We start from the raw sequence: 27078 nt of genomic DNA, 5'->3' as shown, positions 1-27078 counted from the left end.
CTAATCTACAAAATGAGAGGATGACAAGGTGATGTAATGTTCTGCGTGCGTGTGCGCACATGCCTGCACTGGTTTCCTTTTCTGGTGCCCTCTCCTTGTTCGTTTGTTTGTTCTTTTGCCACTCCCCAAGGCTTGCAGAATCTTAGTTCCTCGAACCTGTGCTCCCTGCCATGGAAGCGTGGAGTCCTAACCCCTGGACTGCCAGGGAAGTCCCTGGTGTCCTCTCCTTGTTGAGTTACCTTTACTCTTCTCCAGGGGTGCCCTCTCTCATGCTTAATATGTCTGGCCCTGGCAGTGTGTCTTCCTCCTCTCTGGTCTTACAGACTGGCATTTAATTTCAACTTCCTTCTATTCTTCAGTTCTCTCAGGCACCAAGTTCTGGGTACGATTATTGCAGAGACTGCCTACGATTCTCTCCTTACTTCCATGACTGCACTACTGTCCTCTGCCCGAGTATTCCATAGATTTTTGCCTGAAGGCTTCCTGGACCATGCGTTGCCCCACCTTAGACATCTGCCTTTGCACCTTTCAAGGGGTTGTGACCACCCCTGCTGGCCCTTTCCTGTGCCTGCTTTGAAGTTCAGGGCTGTGTTTGCCTTTGAATCATCAGCGCTTAACACAGGGCCTAACTATAGGATTGATGCTCTGTAAGTAATTCTCATTTTGAATCAAGGGAGTTTTAAATTGTTTTGGATCAGTCTTTTCAAGGGCAGACAAGAAAATATATAAAATGTTCTATAAAGACTCTTGTCTCAAATGTAACTGTTAAGAGCACCAAGTTTCCAGAGATTTCTGAGTAGCTGCTGGTAGGCCTGGCTCCAGGTAGAAGCCGTGAAACATGCTTTTCTGTGCACAACATGTAGCAGATTTTGCTGAGTTAAGTGCTCATGAACACAGGTTCGTACTGAAGAGACTTTAGAGGAGCTAATGATTTATTTAAACATTTCTGGCATGAAGGTTTAAGGAAAAAAGAAAGCTTGAAGTAGGCAGATAGAAAACTGCTTTGGCAGTCAGTGGTAACATATTTATTTTCTGGGAATTAATGTTGACTTTGGAGCCAGAAGACCTGTTTTAAAATCCCAGTCACTTACCAGCTGAATGACTTAGGGCAAATCACTTAGGGCAAATCACTGTACTCCTTTCATCATGAATTTCTTTAACTGCCAAATGGAGGCATGATTTATTCTCTTTCTACTTAATAGGATTTCTAGGAGGGTCCAGGGCTATACTGTGTATACAAGTGTTTTGTAAAGTGTAAAGAACTATACAAATATTCATAATTACTATTGTCTTAATAACATTATAAAACTAAATAATTTTTTGGTCATAGTAATTACTTAAAGCCTGAACTTGGCATGATGTATTTCTGTATATGATAGAGTGGGAGTTTCAAGGATAAGCAAAATATAATTTTCTTTCCCAAGCATCATGTGGTAGTGGTTAATTGCTGAGGAAATAGAATTTAGATGGTGCCTTGAATCTTTCTTTCTGAGATCATGTCCAAACATAATGAATAAGTTACTTTCAGATTTAGTACTCTGTAGAGAATGAGAAAGGTAAGGTTTAAGAGGACATGTCTTAAGCTATGAAAGGTCTAAAATCAGGAAAGAAGTTTCTCCTGGATGTTTTTTAGAAAAATTAAGGATGGGCCGCAGCATTTTGGACTTGGCTAAATTTTATTCAGTAAGCTGTGCGGTTTTGTTAAATGTAGCAATAAGAAAATGTCAGATTATTCAGTATAATATAAACTTAGTTCCATGCTTTTTCTTTAGATCGATTTGTTTAGTGCTGTGTAGTATTTAAGAGCACAGGTTTTTGCACCAGAGTCTTATGTTTTGAGTTCTGGCATTGCTTTTTTACTTAGTATATCACCCAGGACAATTATTACATAACCCCCATGCCTCCATTTTCTCTCCTAAAATACTCACATGGTTTGATGCCCACATTGTAAGGTAGTTGTGTGGATTAAATAAAATACAAAGCGTATACCACGCGTATACCACAGCTCCTGGCATTATCGTAAGTGCTCAATGGATGTTAACATTTCATACGTTTACTTAACAAATATATATTGCATGTCTTATGTATAAGACCTTATAGATTCTGTATTAATAAGGATTCTTCGTTCTAAATGACGGAAACCTAATTTAAGCAAAAGAATATTTGGCAGTGTGTATAACTGTGATAAGCTAGAAGCAGGGTTCAAGCCCGAGAGCAGATTCTCGCATTGGGTGTCTGTCTCAGCCGGTCCCTTCTTTTCTCCCCCCCTGCCCCCCATTCATTCACTCTCTCCCATCTCCCCTACCCCTTCTTGCTGTTTTCCTTTTCCTTTCTTCCTGGGGTAGAGAAGGAGCTCTTTACTTATAAATAAATATTTGATTATTGCTGAATTTTAGAATTCAGGGCTGTCTTTTTAAAAGAACAAATGAATTATATGTCATCGAGTTGACCTGAGCTTGTGTGTTGTACATCTTCTTCATTACAGTGTGAGCTCCCAGAAAGGGGGTCCCTCACTGTCTGACTCACTAGCGTGTCTCCAGTGCCTGCAATGGTATCTGGCATGAGCTTAGCACACAGTGGGTACTCAATAAGTATTTGTTCAATGAATGGTCTTACTGAAGGGAATTCCTTATTGAGGTTTTTTCCTTTAAACACCCAGAGCGGAATGTTACTTTAGCGATTGGACAGCTCGATACTATTTAATGATACGTTGAATTAACATACAATACTAACTCCTGTTGTTGACATATCTGTTTAGTAAGTTTAGACTCATTAATGTATTCTAATTGGAAATGTTAAGACTAATTGAATAATGGTAAAAGCTGTATCCTTCTGATGGTTTGTATAGAAAAAATACTCTTGGAATTAACAATGGTTTGCTTCTGCTTTTAATTATTCTTCCTAGAGAAATTTGACCTCTAAATAAGCAAAATACCTACTGTGTAGCATAGGGAACTCTACTCAATGTTCTGTAATAACCTATATGGGAGAAGAATCTGAAAAAGAAGAGATATATGTATATGTATGGCTGAATCACTTTGCTGTGCACCTGAAACTGGCACAGCATTGTAAATCAACTATACTCCAATATAAAATAAAAATAAAACAAAGAAAAATAGACTTTTATAAATATTTTTTAATTGAAGTATTAATAAAATTAATTGCATAAGTTATTTTGATCACTTCTAGGCATATCTATGTATATATTTTGAGATAATATTATTTTAAAAGGTTTAAAAAATTGGAACTATACCCCAGAAATATGGTATTAATTTTGTACTCAGCTGCTAGGTGTATTTGTAGGAAGAGAGTGCAGAGATAACAGGAAGCAATATTATCATATCCATGATATGATATCATATCCATGATTATCTGATCATATCCATGATCAGATGGATAATATTTTAGTTAGACCTGAGCCTGACGTGGAGATAAACACAACCACACTGGTGCACACACACATACCTGCAGTCCAAACAGTGAGTCCCGAAGACCCCTACTCAGCACCGAGTTTTTTAAGGAAAGTCAGTGAGGTCTAGTGTTTGTGATTTTGAAAATAAATCTCACTCATTTCCCTGAAGTGTTGAGTTGTAATGCCTTTTCACTAACTGATTGGCGACTGTGGGTTCTCATACAGGAAATCTAAACTTATATTAATTAAGTACTTTTGATACCCCTGATAAGCATAGCAGGGGCTTGTAAATTCCTTCAGGATGCCTATTTCCTTGTTGCTACTCTTTCACTTAAAGCCACCACCATCACCACCTACAAGAACCCCGGAAAACCCTTTAAATGAAAAGACATTGCTGAATCAAATCCGTAACTCTTAGGGAAAAATCAGAAGGTTAATGCAAATTTATATACTATGTAGTTCATGGAAAACAAGCATTAGTGCTGTTAGCCTTGCTAATTACTGTGGCAGATATAGCAGTTCACAAATTATGTTGCTTAACTTATCTTCTTCCTCCATATTTCTCTTCCTCCTTTTCAGACTGTTTAATATTGCCTTTTAGATAGCACTTTGTAGAAAATATTTATTACTTAATATTTGTTTTATAAAAATTATTCTTTGACTTGAGCATATAGGAAAGCAGCTTTTTTTTTTTTGATTGTACTTCTGCAGGTAGGCTTACAAATGGATTTATAAACGCTACTTCTGTGACCCCAAATGCGTTCATTCTTTGTCAGCTTACTTTTCAAGGTGTAGGTCTTGACTAGGATGGTGAAGTATGTTCTTTACCTTTGGTGACTCCATTTCACTTAGTGTGTATCTTTTATGTGTGCCAGGAACTGTGCTAATCATTTTAAGAAATCATTTCAGGTAATCCAGACAACAGATGTTTCAGGTAGGTGTTTTTTGGCCACATCTGTAAACTAAGGACTCTGAGACTGGCGCTTAGTGAGTCTTGCAGCAGGGATTTTTAACTTTTATTTGTTTGACTCTTCTCATAGATTTAAAGAGAAAAGGAAAGAGTAAAGGTGAAGGAACAGGCAAGAAGAAAGTGTGCCTGTCTTTCTTGTTTATACCATCAACTTTCTTTTAATGAGATTTTCTGCAGAACCAAAAGAGAAACCAGCCTCTTATACTTTGGGACAAAACTATGGCATAAAATAGATTTTCAGAAGGATAAAATGTGGCTAGATTCTAATCTTGTTATAATTGATAGCAATTATTTGGATGGGGGAACCATTGGAGTTGAGAGTGGGAGAGACCACTGGTCCAGCTTCGTTTGCTTCAGATTTGTTCTGTAGACATCCCGTGGAAATCTACTTGAAATCAGAAAGAAAACCCCACATTTTAGAAAGAACGAGTTTTACCTTGAGGATTTTGTCTTCCTCTAGGGAATGGGTGATGATTCTTCAATTAGACACTTACTTTCAGTCCCCTCAAATGAGGTTTTGGGAAAAGCAAGTCTGTTCCTGTTGAGAGCTAAGAGTGCTTTGTCTATCAAACCTATCAGATAAGAACTGCTAGGATGGGGACCAGCCTAACTTCTGAAGGCTATAACACAATCCTTGCTCTTCCAGTATTTTGGGTCAACTAATTTTTACTTTAATTTTCATGCATTTCCTCATGTTATTTGGAACATTTTTTAATCCATTTAAAAAATAATGTCTGCATTGGATGTCTCTGGATCGAGAATGTTTTGTTGAAATTGTCTTGGCTCCTTGAACTATAAACTCACTATGAATCAGCTTAGCCAAAAGGAAGAATTTAATTGGCTCACATAGCCATGAATGGTCAGAAACGTCTGGAACCCTTGGAAGTTGCCAGCGTGTGTTGGATCCTGGGCCCCACTTCTCTTTGTATGTTGCCTTCGTTTTTCTCCCTGGCTCGTATATTTCTCTCTGTATCACTAGAAAGGAAAGCTGCCCCATTTGGGGAGGGACCATGGAATCTCCTGGCTTGGATTCTATGCCAATCTCTTGTTTAAATCACTGAGGCCAAGGGTAGGAAGGTATGAGGATTGTCCTGGCTTGGGTCACAGGCCTGCCTCTGTGGCAGTGAGGGCAGAGGCACGAAGAATGGCAGCCCCCGTTAGAATTACACGTTTGTGTTTGGAGGAGATGGTTCCCCATTAAGAAGGAGAGTGCTATTACCTGAATTATGCTGCACAAAGGGAATAAAACTCGATGTCTCCTACAGATATAAGGCAAAGAAAATCCCAAATAAATGTTCAAGTATTTGCTTAAAAATTTTAGGAAGGCTGATTCAATTACTTTAACTGGCTCTTAACTTATTTTCTGTAAGATTTGAAAAGATGTCCTGTGGGGATATTTCCCTAAGATGGAATGAATATGTATATTTAGAATATTAAAGTTATTAAAATGTATGTTTGTTTAACTTATTAAAAGCATTTCTAGCAATTGATCAGTAACTTTTACCCAAAGTAGAGGCAATTGGCAAAAATAAATCTTTACACTGGGCTTGAAACTAAAGAATCTGTAATTTGTTAAGTTTTTTTCTGACTACTTGAACCAAAGTTGCTCTCTTTTCTCGTGACTTAAATAGTCACAATATCTAATAGTTTTACCACTTTATTATGTCCTGTTCTGATAGTCAGTTTTACCACTTTTTTATGTCCTGTTCTTTCAGAACTCTTTTTTTTCATTGGTTTGTGTGTTTTGGTCTTGTCTCCACAAGGAGACTTTCTGCTTCTTGAGGGCAGCACCACGGCACCTTTGTCGAGCCAGGCACCGCCATAGGCTCATAGGCCTGTTTAATTATTGAAGCAGGATTCTGCTTCTGTTTTTGGGATCTGCTAACTTGTATATCACATATCTACAGCGTCATGCTTTTTTTTAATTTTATTTTTTTACTTTTTGTATTTTGGCCATGCTGTGCGGCATGCAGGATGGTTCCCCGACCGGGGATCGAACCTGGAGCTCTGCAGTGAAAGTGCCGAATCCTAACCACCAGGCCCCCAGGGGGCTGTGCAGCATGCTTCTTTCAGTCTTTATTGATCTTTTTATAATACTCTTCTTGGTTTCTTGTGGGTAAATATTACAAAATTAGCCTATAAAATAATATAGTCATGTATCTTGTGTGATGCCTCATATAGAATTGACCTGATGTATAGGAAATTTTTAGAAGTTACAAAAACCTGTTAGAAAGTTTTAGACCTTCTACTATATTTTGCTTGTCAGCGATAATAACAGATTTGATAGCTTGCCTAAGAGAAATCCACAGACAATACACTCCAAATTTAATATAGCCAAATGTTGTGTCCACCCCTTCTTCCCTTCCTCCAAATGACTAATTACTTGTGGGGGCTCCATACGTGGTTTCTTTATTTAAGGATTCGTGCACGAAGCTTCTGGAATGTTATTTTATAACATATATTTCTGAGAGGACATAGCATCCAATTGTATGATCTCTGAAATGATCTTCTGACCAGAGACCAAAAAAAGCCCATTTAACAATCTTCCTTGAAAAATGAATATTCTTTGGCAAGGCATTATACATCAACAAGGGCTTGAATTAGATGGGTTGCCGTCACCGTCTTCGCTCTTATAAGTTACCTCTCTCAGCCCACCTGAGTAAATAGTAACATCATTTACGGAATGTCAGGTGTTGGCAGAAACATGTGACTATTTACTGTCTCCCCGCCCCCCCCCCCAATTTTACTGAGAAATAATTGGCATACAGCACTGTGTAAGTTTAAAGCATACAGCATGATGGTTTGATTTACATATATTTTGAAATGATGGCCACAGTAGCTTCAGCTAATATTCATTTTCTCATATAGAGACAATAAAAAGAAAATGAAGAAAAAAAATTCTTCTTGTAATAAGAACTCATAGGATTACCTCTCTTTTCTATATATCGTACAGCATTGTTGGCTATAGTCATCATGTTGTTCATTGCATCCCTAGTACTTGTTTATCTTATAACTGGAGGTTTGTACCTTTTGACCACGTTCCTCCAGTTCCGCGTTTCCCCACCTTTGGCCTCTGGTAGCCACAAGTCTGATCTCTTTTTCTGTGAATTAGTATCTTTTTTTTTTTTAAAGAAATCCACATATAAGTGAATACTTCTTTTTTTTAAATTTAAGGCTGTATACCTTTTTTGTTTGTTTGTTTTTTGCACGTTGCTTGAGTTGTCTTTGGGTAGCTTGGTTGCTTTGTGTAACGTGCACTTTTGAAAGCCTCTCAATTTTCAAAGAGGTTTCCAACTGTACAGTGGCTGTGTAGGTAGTTTTCCCTTGAAGATTAAACTTCAATCACAGGAAATCTCCTTGAAAATGCTTCAATACTTTGTTGGAGATAATTGTGGTAGAACTCTGTAAGCCAATTGTAGTGGAACTCTTTAAGCTACTTTATCTTATTCATGGATGGTACGATTATCCTTTGAATAAATGATCACTTGGAAAGCATACTGCCCTCCGAAGATTTCTGTATAAGGTAAGTTTGTTTTTCATTGGGAAAATATTGGATTTGAAAATTTTTGATATGGACAAATAGCTTCTTATGGGCATGTTTCTGTTTATTACCAATTTTTGAAGTTACTATATTTTTGATTCTTCTGGAAGTAGCAGTTTGTTTCTGTTTTATTAATGCTTGATCCTGTAAAACATTACATCTGTGTTCGGTGACTTTTGGTTTTGTTTCTTTCCTGTTTGTTCACTAAATATTTATTGAACCACCCACCAGTCAGGTACTGGGCTCAGTGCTAGCGATACCATGGTGAATAGGACAGAATGGTCTTCATGAAACTTACAGTTTAGAAATATAGCTTTTAGTACCCCCACCCTCCCCTTTATTTTCTAGCAGTAGCAGAACACTTGTTCTTAGCAAAATTTTATTGGAATCTAAATCTTACATGAATTCAAATCTTACACAGAATATTTATGCATAAACCAGAAAAAAATTTTCTGTGATGGGTCCTCACTTTGGAAAACACTGGCCTGGCACAGAGGTTCTCAAACTTTCCATTTGAAAATTTCTTCAGGAGGGCAATTTATATAAAATTGAAAGTAAAGGCAGAGCTGACCTGGCTGAAATGTGTTTGGTGGGACCCTCTCCCTTACCAACTCCTTCCCTGAGGTATCCTCAGGAAACCCTGGGGCCCTGGGGGTGCCACGGAAAACAGAAAATCAGTCATTTGATCATCTAGTACTTGAAAAATCACTATGCTACTGAATATGTTGTCTGTTGAGTATTTTGGAGAGGTCAGTATTAAGACGTAAAGATTTCTTTTATGTTGTTTATGGGTGATATCAACTAATAATTTATAATACCTTTTTTCTTGCTGCAGTTGCCTTACTTATGATTGTCTACAGATGTGGCTGCTAGACTTTTGTGTGTGTGTGTGTGTGTGGTACGCGGGCCTCTCACTGTTGTGGCCTCTCCCATTGCGGAGCACAGGCTCCAAACGCACAGGCTCAGCTGCCACGGCTCACGGGCCTATCCGCTCTGCGGCATGTGGGATCTTCCCAGACCGGGGCACGAACCCGTGTCCCCTGCATTGGCAGGCGGACTCTCAACCATTGAACCACCAGGGAAGCCCTAGCCCTTCTTTTTTTTTTTTTTTCCCCCCCATCTAATTGCTCTGTCTGGAAATGGGCCACAGGTGGCATAAGTGTGAGGCCAAGCTCTGGCTGAATTCATTTCCTCAGGGGCTTTTTATATGATGTCCCTGTAGGGCCTCAGTTCAAACACTTTGTCTTCCGGGTCATAGTTAGAGACGCCCAGCTTCTGTTTTCAGGACTGCTGTTTAAGAGACACCTCCTTACAAATATGTTCTTTGTAATTGTTTGTTGTAGTTTGTGTCACTCAGGAAGCCAACTTTGAGACTCAGATTTGTGTGCTGGAAGCAGCGGCCTTGGGGAGGGAGGAAGGCAGGACTAGGCAGAAGGGAAAGTTGACTGCTTTCGAGCCCTGGGCAGATCTCAGAGGCAGCTCTGGACCTGGCAGGGCCCTTCAGAATTGCCCCGAATGGAGGCAAGAGGGCCAGGCCTTAATACTCAGGCTTGGACCATTCGCTGCATACGGGCCACCATCCCCTCCCTCGCCAGGGGCATGATCCTGGGGGAGGGAATGAGACCCTGGGTGAGCGGGATGTGGGGCAAGGATCCTCCCTTTGGTGAAGGTGCTGAGGGCCTCATCCAGAAAAGGAGAGGCTGGGCACCTACCAGAGCATCCCTTACAGTCACGTGTTCTGTTTCTCACATTCATCTATTTTTCAGAACTGAAAATGAAGCAAGCGGTGTTCTGTTTTCCACAGTTAACTAATGAGACTTCATAATCTAAAATATTAATGCTTAAACTTTAATAAATGAACGAATGGTAAAACTTGTTAACATCATCAGTAATGTGAAAATGTAATATAATCACACATATAAAATCTGTAGCTGTTCAGCCTTCTTTTTGGCACAGGGATATGCCTTGATTAAAAAGTATATTGTAAATTACTTCAGAAATATTGAGTTTTGTGAAGTATAATTTAGGCACTTTACTTTTTGATTCATGAAGTTTTTTATAACAAGAACTAAAGAAAAGTTTTGAGTGGTGGTTTGATGACTTTGTTCTTTGTATCTGCATTTTATCAATATTTAAAATGTCATTATCATTTGCCTGGTGTGTACTATAACTTTAGTTTCAAAGGCTAGTGACTTTTTTTGTCTTTCCAATTGTGAATTTTAAAAGTGGGTAAATGTAAGAAAGATAGCTGGGAGAACTATTCTGTGTGAATACTGGAACTTCGGCCTGTTAGCAGACAGAAAACTTTTTCTCCTAAAAGTTGGATCACCCTACAGTGATTGCAGTGATCATTGTAAAGGGTGTGGATATGTCCTTGGGAGGGACGGGCTTGGTAGCACCTGTCACTTCCTTCTTCTTGGCATCTTCCTGTGATTGATGAGAAAACAGGAATGGAATATGGGTCTGGAGAGCATGTCTTGGGCTTTGGAGTCAGATCTGGGGTTGGGCTCCAGCTCTGTCATCGACCTTGCTCAAGTAAATTAATCCCTCTAAGTCTTAGTTTCCTCATCAGTAAAATGGAGGTGTTAGTAGGAGAACTTTTATCAAAGGATCTTAGCACAAGGCTTGGCGTCTTAAAAGTGCTCGATAAATGGTAGCTGTGATAAGCGATATAATCATGTTTATTGGTCAGATATTCTTTTCACTCAGCCTTCAACACTTTAGTAACTATTGAAAGCAAGTCAGGCACACGTGCTTATGCCAGTAAAAGAGGGGAGGGTCAGTTTAGAGTTGTTGTTTGTCAGAAAACTATCCTTGTGGACTTGAGCCTGAATCTTCATGGGAAATGACTGAGTAAAACAGCAAGAAGGAAAGGAAATATACGGAGGAGGAAAGGGCCACTTCACACACAGCTTCCGTTAGGGGAACGGAGTAGAGGGCAGTGCTGTTTCAGGACTGACCTACCTGAGCCTGGCCTGGACATGGAAGGGGATCTCCCCTCTGTGTCCCTGGGCTTGGTAAGACTGCCCTTGATGTCACAGGGTGGCGGGGGTGTGTGGTGGGAGTGGGCCGGTGGGAGGTGCCAGTGGCCAGGGACCTCTGCAGCTGCCTGTGTGAGACAGCACAGGACAAAGGTAGGGGTAGCGGGACAGCTGAGGACATTGATTTCTAAGTACATTATGACAGCCCCAGGGCTCCCAAAAGATATTAGGGAGCCCTTGGGGGATGATCTGAGAAATAGGAGTTACCCTTTAGTAGTGCTGGTAAACACTTCTTCTTTTTTTTTTTTTTTTGCTGTACTTGGGCCTCTCACTGTTGTGGCCTCTCCCGTTGCGGAGCACAAGCTCCGGACGCGCAGGCTCAGCGGCCATGGCTCACGGGCCCAGCCGCTCCGCGGCATGTGGGATCTTTCGTACCGGGGCACGAACCCATGTCCCCTGCATCGGCAGGCGGACTCTCAACCACTGCACCACCAGGGAAGCCCTGGTAAACACTTCTGATAGACTAATGGACTGAGCATATCTTGAAACGAGAAGTGCAGAGACCAGTTCATAGAGAAAGCCTGAATCAGAGGAATGGATCTAGTACATTTTGAAAAATACAGCTTTACCTACTGACAGTTCGAAATGTCAATCTGATATTATTCAGTTAAAGATAGTATTTGGATTACAATCACCAGGATAACATCATTTTAGGTCTATGAGAAAACCACCCAAAGATGTACTTGGGGTTATTCTGTTTTCCTTGGCCTTCAAATTCGATCTTTTTCCCCCTTAGTTATAAAAGACTCTGGTTTTAAATAAAACACAACCCTGTAAATATCTAATTCGTGTGTCCATAGTTCATTAATGATTCATAGTTTCTTGATGTTAGCAGAACTGTTTGCAATATTCCTTATATCGCAAACAAAAACACTGTCCTAAAGGTTAATTGAACAGTGAGTAATTTCAGCACACCAGTGTGTACTTGAGGGTATACAATGGTAGGCATCTTATTTGGTGGTTTTCAAAGGACACAGAGAAGTGTGAGACACATTTATATCCTCAAAGAATGAAGAATTAGCTGCCTAACTGAGCAATGGTGGCACAGAACAGAGTGCTTGGCTATAAAGCAGACACTCACTATAAAAGGTAGGTTAAAATGGATAATTTGTGTGAAAATTTCTGGGTGGTGGTAGGCATTCTCTCCCTTACAGAACTCAGTGCCTATCCAGACAGAAGTGATTTATGCACACCACGCAGCAGCTAGCTATGGAATGTAGTAGATGATAAATACTACATGAGAAATATAACGGAAGGGCTCTGGGAGGACGAAAAGGGGTAGGGTTGCCGAGATTTCCAGTGGTCAGAGAAAGCCTCAAGGAGGAGGTGGAATCTGGGCAAGGCTTGGGAAGATGGGATTTGAAGCAGAATGGAGGGGCTGTTTGTGGTGAGGAGTGAGGTCAAAAAACCCCTGTGAGGGATAGAATAATTCATAGTCCAAACTGTGGAGAGTGGACTGCTGCTCTTTGTGGCTGCGGCTAAACTGTGTGTGTGTGTGGGGGGCATCTTGAAAGCCAAACAGTAAGGAATAAAGGTTTTTATCCTATGATAGTGATATGAGGTCTGTAGCTGCCCAAGGAGATAGAGTTTAGTTATGGTAATGGTCTAGCTGGGGCAGATCAGGGTTGGAATTGAGGTTTTGCTGCAGGGAGGTGGATATGAGGTTTTGAAGGTGTAGAGTGGATAGGACTTGTGACTGGCAGTGGGGGCAGAGAGGATGACAAATTAAAGAAGGGGTGACTCTGATAGTTCCAGTATAGGATGCTGAGGGCAAATGGAGTTCTGAACTGCAATGGGGAAGCTGGGGGAGATAACCAACTTAAAGGGGGAAATCACAAATTTGATCTTGTTTGTTGTGAGTCTTTTGAAGTGATAGGATACTTTCATAGAAAAGGCTAGGAGGTGGTCAGAGCCATAGAATTAGGACTTCCCTGACTGAGGTCACTAATTGTCTGTAATAAACCCCTATGCCTACGGACCTTCTAGCTTGCCTCTGCTTAGTCACCAGTTCCTGCTTCAGATAGATTTTAAACAAGTGAGGGAAGTGACATGAACTGATTGGCTACATGGACTAGAGAGGGTAAGGCTGAAGACTGGCTAAGAGGCTGCTGTAATGATGTGTGTGACAGAATGGACCAAGGCAGTTGTAGTTAGGATAGAGAAATGTAGACAGGTTCATGAGATTTCTCTTGTATAAGTAACAGGTGGAACACATAAAACTTGGGGATTGATTAGATAGCGGAGTACAACCACAGACAAATTCCATTTTTCTGGGCAGTTAGATGAGGAACTCTGTAAAAGAAACAGGTCTGTCATGAAGATGCTGGAGGATTAAGCTTTGGACAGATTGTGTTTGAGGGCTGCTAAATGGATTTGTTCAGTAGCTGGCTGGTTTTTGAAGTGCAGAACTCAGAGGGACACACATGGGTTGGAGATATGGTTCAGCAACACGTGGGTGATCTTGAAGGCTTGAGGGAAGGTGGCTCCCTTGGGGAAGAATGTGGAAGCACTAAAGCATGGTGCCCTGGGGAACGTTAGGCAGCCAGAAGGTAGGTTTGGCAAGAGCAGAAGGTAGAAAAGCACTGGAAATGACTTAAATCATCAAACTCAAGAGAAGTGAGTGTTTAAGGAGCTAGTTGAAAATTCCAGAGAGGACAAGGTAGGTAAAGACTAAACAACGTGGCAACCTTTGTCCAAGCAGTCATACTGAGTGTGATGGGAATAGGATCCAGACTGAGCTGGACTCCAGGGTGAATGGGATAAAATGAGGCAAGTACTGGAAGTGGTGTGCGTAAGGGGAAGAAAAGAAAGTAGATGGGTGGTAGCAGGATGAAGGGCCCAGAGAAGGTATTTTTTTGAGGCAGAAGAGATAAGCATGTCTAAATGCTGATGGGAAACGGTCAGATGGGTGGGCAGGTAGGCAGTATTTTTCTGCTGTTATTTCCAAATAAATGCTGAGAATTGCTTAATGTTTCCATGAAGTAGTAGAATTTACTAGAAGACAGAAATTAATAAAACCTTGTATGTTAGAGCAGCAGGATTTCAGACTTCTTAAAAGCATACGAGTGATTCAGGTTTTTAAGGGCTTTTATCCCCCCCATGATTGCTCTCGTTCAGGGCATTCTGTTTCAGTTATATTCTGATAGTTGCTTATATTGATTTTTTAAATTGTTTAGATGAAAAATATTAACATTCTTATGAAGCTGGAACTTTTTTCTGGTTGACTGGTATTTATTACCATTTTTTTTCTTTTTATAAAGAAATTAGATGGTACTTTTCTTTGCTGGCTGCTACATTCATAGGAGCTAAGTTTTTAGGGCAGTTATATCAGGACCTTATTTTTGCCCCATGCCATTTAAGTGGAAATTAAGTGCCCCAGTCCTGCCCATCTACCTTGAGCACACTGTCCTTCACAGCGTAAGATCCAGGAGGGATGAAGAGAAGGCAAGGCAAAATGGGGAGACCATACTAAAAGTAGAGAGTCCTGGGAGAAAGATTTGATTGAATTAGGTATTTGAACGGATTAGGAAGTTGAAACTGGTAGAGTTGATCCTGAGTATGCCAGGTTGACCCTGTAATTAGGAAATGAGGTATTGGCTTATATAATTTCTTACCTGTTCTTCCACTTTCCCACTTTCATGATTTTTTTCTTCTTGCTGTATCCTTCCTCTCCTTCCACATCTTCCACCCTGGAGGGTGAGGATCATGATTCATCATTTTGAGAGCCACAAAAGTCAGCACACAGTTTCTGAGCATCTGCTTTTCTGGTGCTTTGTTCTAGGAGAGACACTGGTCCTTGCCCCTAGGGAGGTTGAAAGGAGAGAGGGAGGCAGAAAGGTAAAAAAATTAAATTCTGAGTACCATGGTGGAAACCTGTCTTCTGTGTGGTTGATAGAGCAAAAGGAGGAGTGTGGAGCTCTCCCTGGGGGTGACTCAAGCTGAGTGGAGAAAAAGGAGAGGAGGTTTTGTTGGCTGGACAGGGATGGTAAGGGTGTGTAAATCCCAGAAATAGGGGATGGAAAGTAGTGGTGGTATAAAGTAACAAAGGCACTGGAAGGACATTCAAGTGGTCTGGTAAACCAAAGAGCAGGATTTGATTGGGACATTGGTCAGTAGGTGCAACTGAAGAGGTGTCAGGATCGCAGCAGGTCTGTGTGTCCTGAAAAAAAGTTCAGCTTCTATCCTTCAGGTAAGTCAGCCACTGAAGGCCCAGGGTTTTGTCATGAACAGATCTGTAGTTTGCAAAGATGACTTTGGCACACCATGGAGGGTAGTTTGGAAGGATACAACAGAAGGTGGGCGCCCACCTGTAATGGTCAAACTGCATTGAGGGGACACACTCAGTGCCTTACAAGTCATGTGTCTAATCTAAAGAATTTTTGATACATGTATAATGTATGGAAAAAATCTTTCTGATGATTAGCCTCCAGAGAATTTTTACTAGAACCCTTTTAAGAGATGTGTTTACTATGTGTTGGCTATGTGATTTTTGTCATAGAGTTGTGAAGATCAATTGAAAGACTATGTCAAGTGTATTTTTTATCCTTATATTTATGTTTATATATAAATTTATATTTACTTATGTTTTCTGTGAGCAGATGGTTAAATTTCGGGTTAATGAACTTTAACTTTGATACCATTTTTAAAAAAAAGTGAACCTGGATATATAAATATCTCCATGTCCAGCCCTTACATGAGTGCATGCCTGTGTGTGTATACACGTGCATGTGTTAGCATGTACGTTATGCTTGTCTGGGGCATGCATGTGTATGTGTGTGTGTGTGTGTCCTTTTCTGGGTATATTTGGCAATGTAAACCAGGGATTAAAAATTGTTGAGAAGTGGCCAGTGTATAAATACATGTTGGGTGATTGTCATTTAGTTATGCTAAAATTTTATCTTCCCAATTCAGTTGGAATAATTTCATTAACGGTGCCTGAAGCAACAGGATATATGGTTGAATTTTCTTTTAGAGAATTGCCTAGTTACAACGGATCCAATTAAGTTCTGCATATGTTATCAGTGGCATTAAATGCAACCAAGTGTGGTGTTAAGTAGAATGAGAAAAGTTATTTTAGTAAAAAAGTAACTTGTACTTAATATATATTGAGCTAGTAAACAGCAAATGTAGGTCTGGAGAGTAATATATTCTTATTTAAAACATGAAATGATCATTTAACTTGAGATTATTGTTTTAAAATTTGTTAGTAAGTTCACAGTAAATAAAATCAAGTATGTAACTTTTGAAAACACCAGGAACTAGAAATGAGTAATACTTGAAGAAGAATTTCTGTTTTCCAAGGGTGAACAATTCTTTCTTTCTTTTTTTGTTTGTGGCTATGCCACATGGCTTGCAGATCTTAGTTCCCCAACCAGGGATCCAACCCAGGCTCTGGCAGTGAGAGCACCGAGTCCTAACCACTGGACCACCAGGGAATTCCCAACAATTCTTTTTTCTATAATCAAGATTTTAAAAGTCACATAATTGTGAAATAAATCAAAGCTGCCTTTTTTATGGCTGGTAAATTTTTATTTAAAATCTATTTGAAAAGTACAGTGTTCTTAGAAAGGTTTGGTGGAGATATAAATGTTACTATTAATAATTTCATGTTCTATCCTGCTTGTCAGTAAAAAAGCATTTTAAAAGGTTTTTATTTTTAAAGAAAACTTTTTTTTTTGGACTTCCTTGGTGGCGCAGTGGTTAAGTATCCGCCTGCTAATGCAGGGGACACGGGTTCGAGCCCTGGTCCGGGAAGATCCCACATGCCGCAGAGCAGCTAAGCCCATGCGCCACAACCACTGAGCCTGTGCTCTAGAGTCCGTGAGCCACAACTACTAAAGCCTGTGCGCCTAGAGCCTGTGCTCTGCAACAAGAGAAGCCACCGTGATGAGAAGCCCGCACATTGCAACAAAGAGTAGCCCCCGCTCGCCGCAACTAGAGAAAGCCCGCACGTAGCAACGAAGACCCAACGCAGACAAAAATAAATAAATTAAAAAAAATAAAAACTTTAAAAAAATTTTTTTGCTTAAAAACAAAGGCCAAACTAACCAAATGCAAAACAAAAAATATACAACCAAAAATAGCCCTGGATCGCTGGGGTGCTGTGAGTGTTACAAGGGAGGTTCTAAACTCCATGCTGTGGCCAGGTGCCCCATGTCCAAGCAGTTTGCTGGCCTTGGGCCTTTGTTCCCTAATGTGTAAAATGTGGTTGGAATGGTGAGCTGGGACATTGAAATAGGTGATTTAAGTTTATTTTTCTTCTGTTTAGTGTACAAGAGATACAGTTCTGTGTTTGGTTCTCTAATCTCTGCTTAGTTCATCTAAGTGGAGTTTGGGGTTGACCTTTTTTTTAAAAAATAAATTTATTTTTTTATATATTTTTTATTTTTGGCTGCATTGGGTCTTCGTTGCTGCATGTGGGCTTTCTCTAGTTGCGGCGGGCGGAGGCTACTCTTAGTTGTGGTGCACAGGCTTCTCACTGCAGTGGCTTCTCTTGTTGCAGAGCACAGGCTCTCGGCGCACAGGCTTCAGTAGTTGTGGCACGTGGGCTTAGTTGCTCTGTGGCATGTGGGATCTTCCCGGACCAGGGATTGAACCCATGTCCCCTGCACTGGCAGGCGGATTCTTAACCACTGAGCCACCAGGCAAGTCCCTGGGGTTGACTTTTTTTTTACATGACATTATTTAGGAATAGATGTCCTTAGGATACTAGCTGAACAATTATAAATCTAAAATTTTTATTTGTGTTTAAAATTTTAGGTATGCAATACCCCCAGAGCATGGAAAACGACTGGAAAGACTAGCTCAAGGTAAACTTGCTTTCTGTTTCTCATCTAGATAGGTTTTTTGTTTTTGAGGTATTGGGTTGGCCAAAAAGTTACTTTGGTTTTTAAGTAAAAATAAAAGACACATTTTTCATTTTCACCAAGAATTTTATTGAACAACATATTCACTGTTTTGTTCCATTACCTTCTGATATTTTTGGGGCAACTTCATAATTCCATCTTCCCAAAACTTTTTATCTTTTTGAGCAAAGAAGTGTTCCAGGTGCCTTTTACAATCTTCCCAGGAATTGAAATTTTTTTCATTAAGAGAATTTTGTAAAGACTGAAATAAATGGAAATCCGAAGGTGCAACGTCTGGTGAACACCGTGGATGAATCAGAACTTCCCAGCCAAGCTGTAAGTTTTTGCCTGGTCATCAGAGAAACACGCGGTCTTGCATTATCCTGATGGAAGATTATGCGTTTTCTGTTGACTAATTCCGGACGCTTTTCATCCAGTGCTGCTTTCAGTTGGTCTAATTGGGAGCAGTACTTGTTGGAATTAATTGTTTGGTTTTCCGGAAGAAGCTCATAATAGAGGACTCCCTTCCAATCCTACCTTATACACAACATCACCTTCTTTGGATGAAGACCGGCCTTTGGTGTGGTTGGTGGTGTTTCATTTTGCTTGCCCCGCGATCTCTTCCATTCCACTTTATTGTACAGTATCCACTTTTCATCACTCGTCGCAATTTGTTTTAAAAACAAAACGTTTTCGTTAGGTTTCAGTAGAGAATCGCATGCGGAAATACGGTCAAGAAGGCTTTTTTGCTTAACTTATGTGGAACCCAAATATCAAAGCGATGAACATAACCAAGCTGGTGCAAATGATTTGGATATTTTGAGTATGTCGGTTATCTCCTGCATGGTATTACGTTGATTGTTCTCAATTAATGTTTCTATTTGATCACTATCAACTTCAACTGTTCTACCTGACCGTGGAGCATCGTCCAGCGAGAAATCTTCAGCACGAAACTTCGCAAACCACTTTTGACACGTTCAGTCAGTCACAGCACCTTCTCCATACACTGCACAAATCTTTTATTTGCATTTTAGTTGTTTTTAGCTTTCTTGAAATAATAAAGCATAATATGCTGAAAATTTTGCTTTTTTTTCCATCTTCAATATTAAAATAGCTACACAAAATTCACCAGTTTTGATAAGCTTTTTTTTTAAATGCACGCCTGATATGACAGCTGTCACAATACAATCTAACAAAATTGTTTCGAATGAAGTTAAAGACAACTAAGTGCTACTAGAGCCATCTTACGGAAAAGACCTAATGAACTTTTTGGCCAAACCAATATTTTTGCAGTGTAGAATATCACTGTGTTAATTTTATTCTTTTCAAGTTATTGGCATTTAAGTATTTCTCTCATTGAGTAATTTTAATTTTTTCACATTAATGTGTGCATATTTTTCCCTGTTGCATAATCTTCATGATTATTTTAGTTGGCTGCTTAGCTTTTTGTCAACTGATTGCACTTAACCTATTTTGGTTATTTCCAAATTTTTTTCTCTTTTTTATAGTGTACTTAACATCACTGTGCCAATAATATTTTTTCTTCCTTTAGTTGTACCCTTGGGATAAATTCCAAGGAGTACTGATGCTGCATCTTGGGCTATAGGTGTTTTATGAGTACTTTCCATGTTGCCATATCATTTCACCAAAGGGTTGTGTTAAATCTCTTTTTGACCCCCTCATTTTTATTTGGCCCCCTGGGCCTGAGAGTGCCTGAAGTATGAAGGTGAATGTCCCCAGCTAACTGGATGAGCATGATATTGTATGCCTTCTTAGACTGTTAAAATTAAACATACTTTACTGGAACTTGAATTTTTATTTTTTAAGGCTTTGTCCATCTTCTTTTTTTCTTCTTCTAGTTTTGTTGAGATGTACTTGACATATAGCACGTTATAAGTTTAAGCTGTTCAGCATAATGATTTGACTTAATACATCATGAAATGATTACCACAGTAAGTTTAGTGAACACGCATCATCTCATATACATACAAAAATAAAGAAATGGAAAAAAATTTTTTTCCTTATGATGAAAACTCTTAGGATTTACTCTTTTAACAGCTTTCGTATATAACATTCAGCAGTGTTAATTGTATTTATCATGTTATATATTGCATTTCTAGTACTTATTTATCTTATAATTGGAAGTTTGTACCTTTTGACGACCTTCATGCAGTTACACCTCCTTCAACGCTGTCTGTCTTCTTAAGGGCCAGGTTGAGTCATTCTTCTGGGAACTCTATCAATTGCTTTCACTCTGTGACCACTTGTGTCTACAGAGAGCACCTTCTACTTTTCTTCCCTGCCTTAAGGATATGCCAGGCAACTTTGTTCTCATCTGCTCCCGCAAGGGAGGAGAATCATATTCACCCCGTTACCCTCTTTTTCTGTTTTGCTAGCCACCCTAACCAAGGACGATGTAGACTGGTAGTGACTTATTTCCAGGGGAAAGTGGAGTTCCACTGAGTGACAACTGAAGATAAGACAGAAGTCTCATTCAGAATGCCTTTATTCAGAATTGAATCCTCAGGGAGCATTGTCTTTTCAGTCAGGTGCTGATCTAAGTTTCATTGGTATGTTAGGGTTGCCTTCTAGTAGAAAAGGAATTTTGTTCCTGCATTATGTATGCTTTCATTTAATAATGAAATGGGGACACTGAGAAACACCGTCCTTTGATTTGACAGTTCTGAACAGAAATTGTTAATGATATCTAAAAGTTACTTTCCTCCAAATTAGAGTTAGAGTATCACGTTTGTAAGAATACGCATTATTATAATTTTGGCAGGCTAATAACTATAAAGACAGTGTTTTTATAACATAATACATTATAGTAATAATAGCAATGTAATTGTAATCTTGAACTTTGTTAGGGACTATTTTCATGAATATTAAGGTGGATGAATCCTGGTTCTGGATAATAGATTAGAGCACAGCTTAGAAAATGATTACCATAAGCCTTAAATACCCTGGCAATGAACTTTGTGCTAAATCTATATGCTGTGAACTATCCTCGTCCCTGTGATAATCATTCTACCATGTTCTGTTCAACTCATTGCCAGAGAACTTTTAAAATGGAGCCAGTGTAAATTTTACAGTATGGACTCACATGCTAAAGTTTTTGCTATAAACTGTCTGTAAGCACTTTGACGTAAACTGTCTGAAAATGACATTCCAGGAAAATGGATGCCATTTGCTTAATCAGTAAGAGATTAATAAACTTGAAGGTTGAACGAGAACTTTAAACTCAATTGCATGTTTTTTGAAAACTTATTGCAGCATTATTTTGAGAAATGATTCAGGGAAAAGACCCTATAGGACAGTGGAGGATTTCTATCTGCTGACCAGATGCCAACCAAATTAATTGAGTTCTGCTAAGTAATTAAAATGATAAAATAATGCAGTAAATGAGATGGAGCATTATAGGTTGTCTAGGTCAAGGCAGCACTTGATACATAAAATGAAAAGCAGCCTCGGATATTTTCCATTATCTTGTCTGAACATCATAATTATCACACTTGCCTTTTATGCATGAATGCTTTCATCTTTGGTTTCTATTGAAATTTTGATTGACTGTGGCACCTACAAATATTTTATCTGAAAGACGTTATGCTTGCATCTAAATAAAGCCAGGAGTTTGATTTTGCCCTTCAGCTGTTTTCTCATCTATACAGGTTTTTTTCCAATATTACGTAGACATAAATGTAATAAAAAATCTCAAGTGAATTGTTGCAATTTTTATACTTGTTATGTTCGCCTGTAATGCCGTTGCATTCTTCCTAATTTTTGGCTTGATACAATTGAATGGAAAGTATAAAGGAGAATAGAGATATAATATTAAATCATAAATGACAGTTTTGAAGATTTTCAGTTTTAAGAATGTCTAAATCTCATCTATTTTAGAAATAAGACTATCTTTGTGGTTCTATTAAGTTAAGGAAGATATGGATTAAAGTAAATTGGGAGCAGCTAAATTTTTTTGAGAGTAACTGTATTCCATTGGTCTCTCATTGTTAATAAAGTGCTAATATTTTTAAAAAATTGAAGATGCTTTACTTTGGTCAAAATTTTGGTTACTGGGAAAAGAATATGTGAGTTAGGACTTTGTGCAACAGATTTTGGAAATGTGAATGATCAGCAGGAATTTTGTTTTAAGTGACAGTATGGTAGAGTCAAATACACTGGTTCTTTTGGAGGCTTATATTTACCTGTAGCAAGTGTTTTCATTTTGACTTCTTAAAAAAGCGACAGTAAAAAGGAATGGATGAAGCATTGTTATGAAGGATTAATTTAGTTCAAGTTTTTTTAAGCAGTTAATTTTGGTGTGTGTGTGTGTATGTATGTTTTTAAATGACTAGTTGTCTTGAGTTTAAACCTGTGGAACAGAGTCTTAGCCTGATTTGCAGGGATCCCTATTCCAGGAGGTGGACAAAGGGTCTGTGCGTGGGATGCAGGCAGTCTGTGGACTCTCTGAAACTATATTCAAAATTGGGCATATATGTGGATTTCTGGGACGCTATCATCAAATCCATTAAGAGGGTTTGCTCCAAAAGAGATCATGAACCACTGCTATCAAGAGACTAGAAGATTAGCATTAAATAACAAGTCATTTTAATTTTATAAACATTCTAAATTGACCTGTTCTCATACCTCTGACTTGGAATTAGGAAATATACTTTTATCAGCTCTCAAAATGATAAATATATAATTCCCTTAAGCATTCATTTACATTGTGGCCTGAAAATATTATATTAAGATGCTTGGTTTTGAAAGGCTAATAAATAAAATATCCTTGATTATGAATAATCAATTTTAGGGGGCCCCTAAGCCCTAAAAAATGAAAAAGTCCAGCGATATATCCTCTGCCTTCATGCCTAACTCATGCTTTAGGCATGGAGATCAATGTGTGGTGTGTCAGGGTATGTTTATTTTCATCTTCCTATCAGTTGTTACATTAAGAATAGTGAAACAATCCCTAAATTTAACTTCCTCATATTTTGATGTCAAATATCACACTATGTTTAATTTTGAATATTTTATATCCAACCATGTTCCTAGTAGGATTTTAAACATTGGACAGTAATACATAACATACACCACGTTAGAGTAATTAGAATGTGTGGTGAAAGACAGTTCTGAGAAGTGACAGGTAGGGAATGGGGAGGAAAATTCAGGAGGGGAATGCCAGCTAGCAGGGAAAGATTACTATGGAAGGAAATTAAGAGTTCTTTGATTCTCTGGGGGGTGTGGAGGAGGGAAGCTGAGGCAGGAAAATCCTGTTTAGCTTGACTGACCTGTTTGTGCCAAAGTGCTTGGCCTGAGGTGTCCTGGGTGACCTACGCGTGTGTGGTCCATATGTCGTGTCAAGGTGGGAAAAAGCTGGAGCTGAAACAAAGCGGTCTCAGGAATGCAGTAAAACACCATGTGTAATGGTCTATATACCTGTTAAATGGTGGAAGTTTTAACTCTAAGTGTTCTGCCAACCAGTTTGAAGTGGAAAAAACTTTCCCATTACTCACTGCACTGTGTTCAAGAGTTAAAAATAAGGCACTTGTTTAGGAGAACCACCATCCTTCTCGATACCACGGTCAGTATGAATTTCTCCTGGCGCTCCTCCTAGAGAGCTCCATGGAGCTTTGTCTCTCCAGTAGAGATGTTGATGGATTACAGGACACGTGGAGCAGAGTGAGGCCTGCAATGTGATAACTTTCTACCCAATTATTAATTGCTCAGCGAACGGTAGGAAGGACAGAGAGGTCAACTACAGCTTAAACCTCTAATGTTGACCTCTTAACTAGGAATGTGGGTAAAAATACCAGGTTTCTCCCCATATAATGTAGCTCATTAGTTCTTTTCATTAAGAAGCATGTTAAGACATTTCATATGTGAATCAAATACATCTTTGTAAAAGTATTTCCCACAGAAGCATTCCTTCCATATTCTTTTCCTATGTCCTTTTCATCACCATTCGTTTATATGGCTACTATATTTTTTAAGCCTCATATCAGTCATATGAATATTGCAAAAACCATTACAGGCCTACCTCATTTTATTGTGCTTCGCTTTATTTCGAGTTGCAGATAATGCACTTTTTTTTTTTTTTTTTTTTTTTTTTTTTTGCAGATTGAATGTGGTAACCCTGTGTTGAGCAGGTCTATTGGTTCCATTTTTCCAACAGCATTTGCTCACTCCTTGTCTCTGTGTGAATTTTGGTAATTCTCACGTTTCAAACTTTTTCATTATTATGTTTGTTTTGTGATTGGTGAGTTGCGAAAAGATTACAACTCACGAAAGTGTTAGATGATGGTTAGCATTCTAGCAATAAAGTATTTAAAAATTAAGGTATGTACATTTTTGGGGCATAATTCTATTGCACATTTAATAGACTACAGTATAGTATAAACATAATTACATATGCACTGGGAAACCAAAAAAATTCTTGTGACTTGCTTTACAGTAATGTTTGTTTTATTGCGGTGGTCTGGAACAGGCGGAACCTGCAGTATCTCTGAGGTACGCTTGTATAAAACTCTATCAAAGCATACTTGGGTAAATTTCAATTATATTAAAATTAAATTGTCTTAAATCTATTGCTAGTGTGGACATACACTCTACATGTCTGATTTCTCCATCTTTCCCCTCTGCTTTCCTCTCTTTTTCCTTTCTTTCCTAAGCAATTAATAACTAACGTCAGCTTCTCCAAACTAGTGTTTGTATATCTATAGAAAATGTTACTATGATTTTAAAGTTTTTTTCCAAGGCTAAAACTTTGTTGGTTTAATAGTAGCAGCATGTGTTTATCATATGAGATTGGGATTTAAAAATAGTTAGTAATAGCTAATATATTAGAAAATGTAAACCAGTTGACAGTTGGCAAAACTTCTTATTTGAAGGAAAGAGCACACTATTTTTAGAGTATATCTGCTCTATTTCTAAAACAGTTTAAAAACATTTAATAATTTTTTAGGTCAGATTAATAGAGGTAAAATACACTTACAGTAAAAGCCACCCCCTTTAACTATACAGTTTTGTGAGGGTTTTTTTTTGTTTTTGTTTTTTTGCGGAACGCGGGCCTCCCACTGTTGTGCCCTCTCCCGTTGCGGAGCACAGGCTCCGGACGCACACACTCAGCAGCCATGGCTCACGGGCCCAGCCGCTCCGCGGCATGTGGGATCTTCCCGGACCAGGGCACGAACCGGCGTCCCCTGCATCAGCAGGTGGACCCTGAACCACTGTGCCACCAGGGAAGCCCCGACAGTTTTGTGAGTTTTGACAAATATATACAGTGGTATAACTACCACCACTATCAAGATATAGAACATTTCCAGTACCCCCAAAAGTTCTCTTGTACTTTTTGCAACTAATTCTTCCCACCAGCAACCACTTGCAGCCACTAATCTGATTTCTATCTCTAGAATGCCATAAAAGTGGAATTATACAATGTGTAGACGTTTCTATCTTATTTCTTTCACTTAGAATAGTGCTTCTCACATCTGATCACTTTTACGTTGAATACAGGGCATCCTTGGATGTGTATAGCACCTGGTTCTTGAGAGGGCTTATGTGATTCTGTGCATCCTCATGCTATAAAACTCCCAGCAGGACTTTGGCAGTCTTAGCAAATGTTATTGTGGGATGCTTTTAGGGTTTCAGGGCTCTATTGGGATTGCTGGAGTACATGTTCCTTATCATGGTGGAAATGGAAGATTTGTTGAACTAACATGATAACTAGAGTCAACATGGTGGAAATGAGTAACAGGGATAATAATAATGGCCACTATTCATTGAATGTTACTATGTGTCAAGTAGACTAAGTTTTATTATTTTTTTAAATTCACAAAATGTAAAATAAACCATTAACCGTTTTGAAGTGTACAATACAATGGCATTTTAGTATGTTCATATTGTGCAACCATCACCTCTGTCTAGTTCCAAGAGATTTTTATCACCCTAAAAGGAAACCCTTTATTTTATATTTATTTATTTATTTATTTATTTATGGCTGCGTTGGGTGTTCGTTGCTGCACGCGGGCTTTCTCTAGTCGCGGTGAGCAGGGACTACTCTTCATTGCAGTGCGCGGGCTTCTCATTGCGGTGGCTTCTCTTGTTGCGGAGCATGGACTCTAGGCACGCAGGCTTCAGTAGTTGTGGCTCGTGGGCTCCAGAGCGCAGGCTGAGCAGTTGTGGCTCACAGGCTTATTTGCTCCGAGGCATGTGGGATCTTTCTGGACCAGGGACTGAACCTGTGTGCCCTGCATTGGCAGGCGAATTCTTAACCAATGTGCCACCAGGGAAGTCCCGACCCTGTATTTTTTAATTGGTCATGCTATATTTCCTCCCACCCCTCCCCAGCCCCTGGCAATTAGCAGTCTGCTTTCTGTCTAGGTATTTACATATTATGGATATTTCATATACATGGAATCATATAATATGTGATCTTTTGTGTCTGCCTTCTTTTATGTAGTGTTCTTCTATGTTATAACTTATAGCAGTACCTCATATTTTTTTATAGCTGACTAATATTTCGTTGTAAGGATATACCATATTTTGCTCTTCCATTTTTCAGTTGATGGACATTAGGTTGTTTCCACTTTTTGATAATGGCTAAGTTTTTTGTGCATTATCTCACTGGATTCCCATAAGGATCCACCCAGTGAGGATAGCCACTGTGGAAAAAGATTGAAAGTAGAACTGACATATGATCCAGCAGTTCTACTTCTAGATCTATATTTGAGGGAAATGAAATCACTGTCCTAAAGATATATCTGCACCCCTGATATTACAGCATTATTTATAGTAGCTAAGACATGGAAACAACCTAAGTGTCTATCAAGAGGTGAATGAATAAAGCAAAGTGTTATACATATATATGTATACAATATACTATTATTCAGGCATAAGGAAGAAGGAAATCCTGCCATTTCTTTCAACATGGATGAATCTTGGGGTCCTTACGCTAAGTTAAATAGTCAGATACAGAAAGACAAATACCGTATGATGTTACTTATGTGTGGAATCTAAAACACCAAACTTATAGGTACAGAGAACAGTTTGGTGGTTGCCAGAGGCAGGGGGTGGGGAAAATGGGTGAAGGGGGTCTAAAGGTACAAACTTCCAGTTATAAGATTAGTAAGTTCTGGGGGATGTACTGTACCCTGTGGTGACTATAATGAACAATACTGTATTGAAAGTTGCCAAAAGAGTAGATCTTAAAGCTACTCATCACACAAAAAGCTATAACTATTTTTAGGTGATGAATGTGAATTAAACTTAAC

At 39.0% G+C, this 27078-nt stretch overlaps 1 protein-coding gene across 9 annotated transcripts in view; it reads left to right on the top strand.

Annotated features, from left to right (window-relative positions):
• The window catches only part of KDM4C (lysine demethylase 4C), a 451309-nt gene that overhangs the window by 136162 nt on the left and 288069 nt on the right, over positions 1-27078 (top strand). For all 9 annotated transcript variants that reach the window (XM_079925522.1, XM_079925523.1, XM_079925525.1 and 6 more), the window contains one exon: positions 17724-17773. In XM_079925522.1, coding sequence (XP_079781648.1) covers positions 17724-17773 — 50 coding nt within the window. The remainder of the gene's footprint in view (positions 1-17723; positions 17774-27078) is intronic.

The sequence above is a fragment of the Stenella coeruleoalba genome, assembly GCF_951394435.1.
Source record: "Stenella coeruleoalba genome assembly, chromosome: 7".
NCBI lineage: Eukaryota > Metazoa > Chordata > Mammalia > Artiodactyla > Delphinidae > Stenella > Stenella coeruleoalba.
This window is presented reverse-complemented; position numbering and strand designations above follow the sequence as displayed.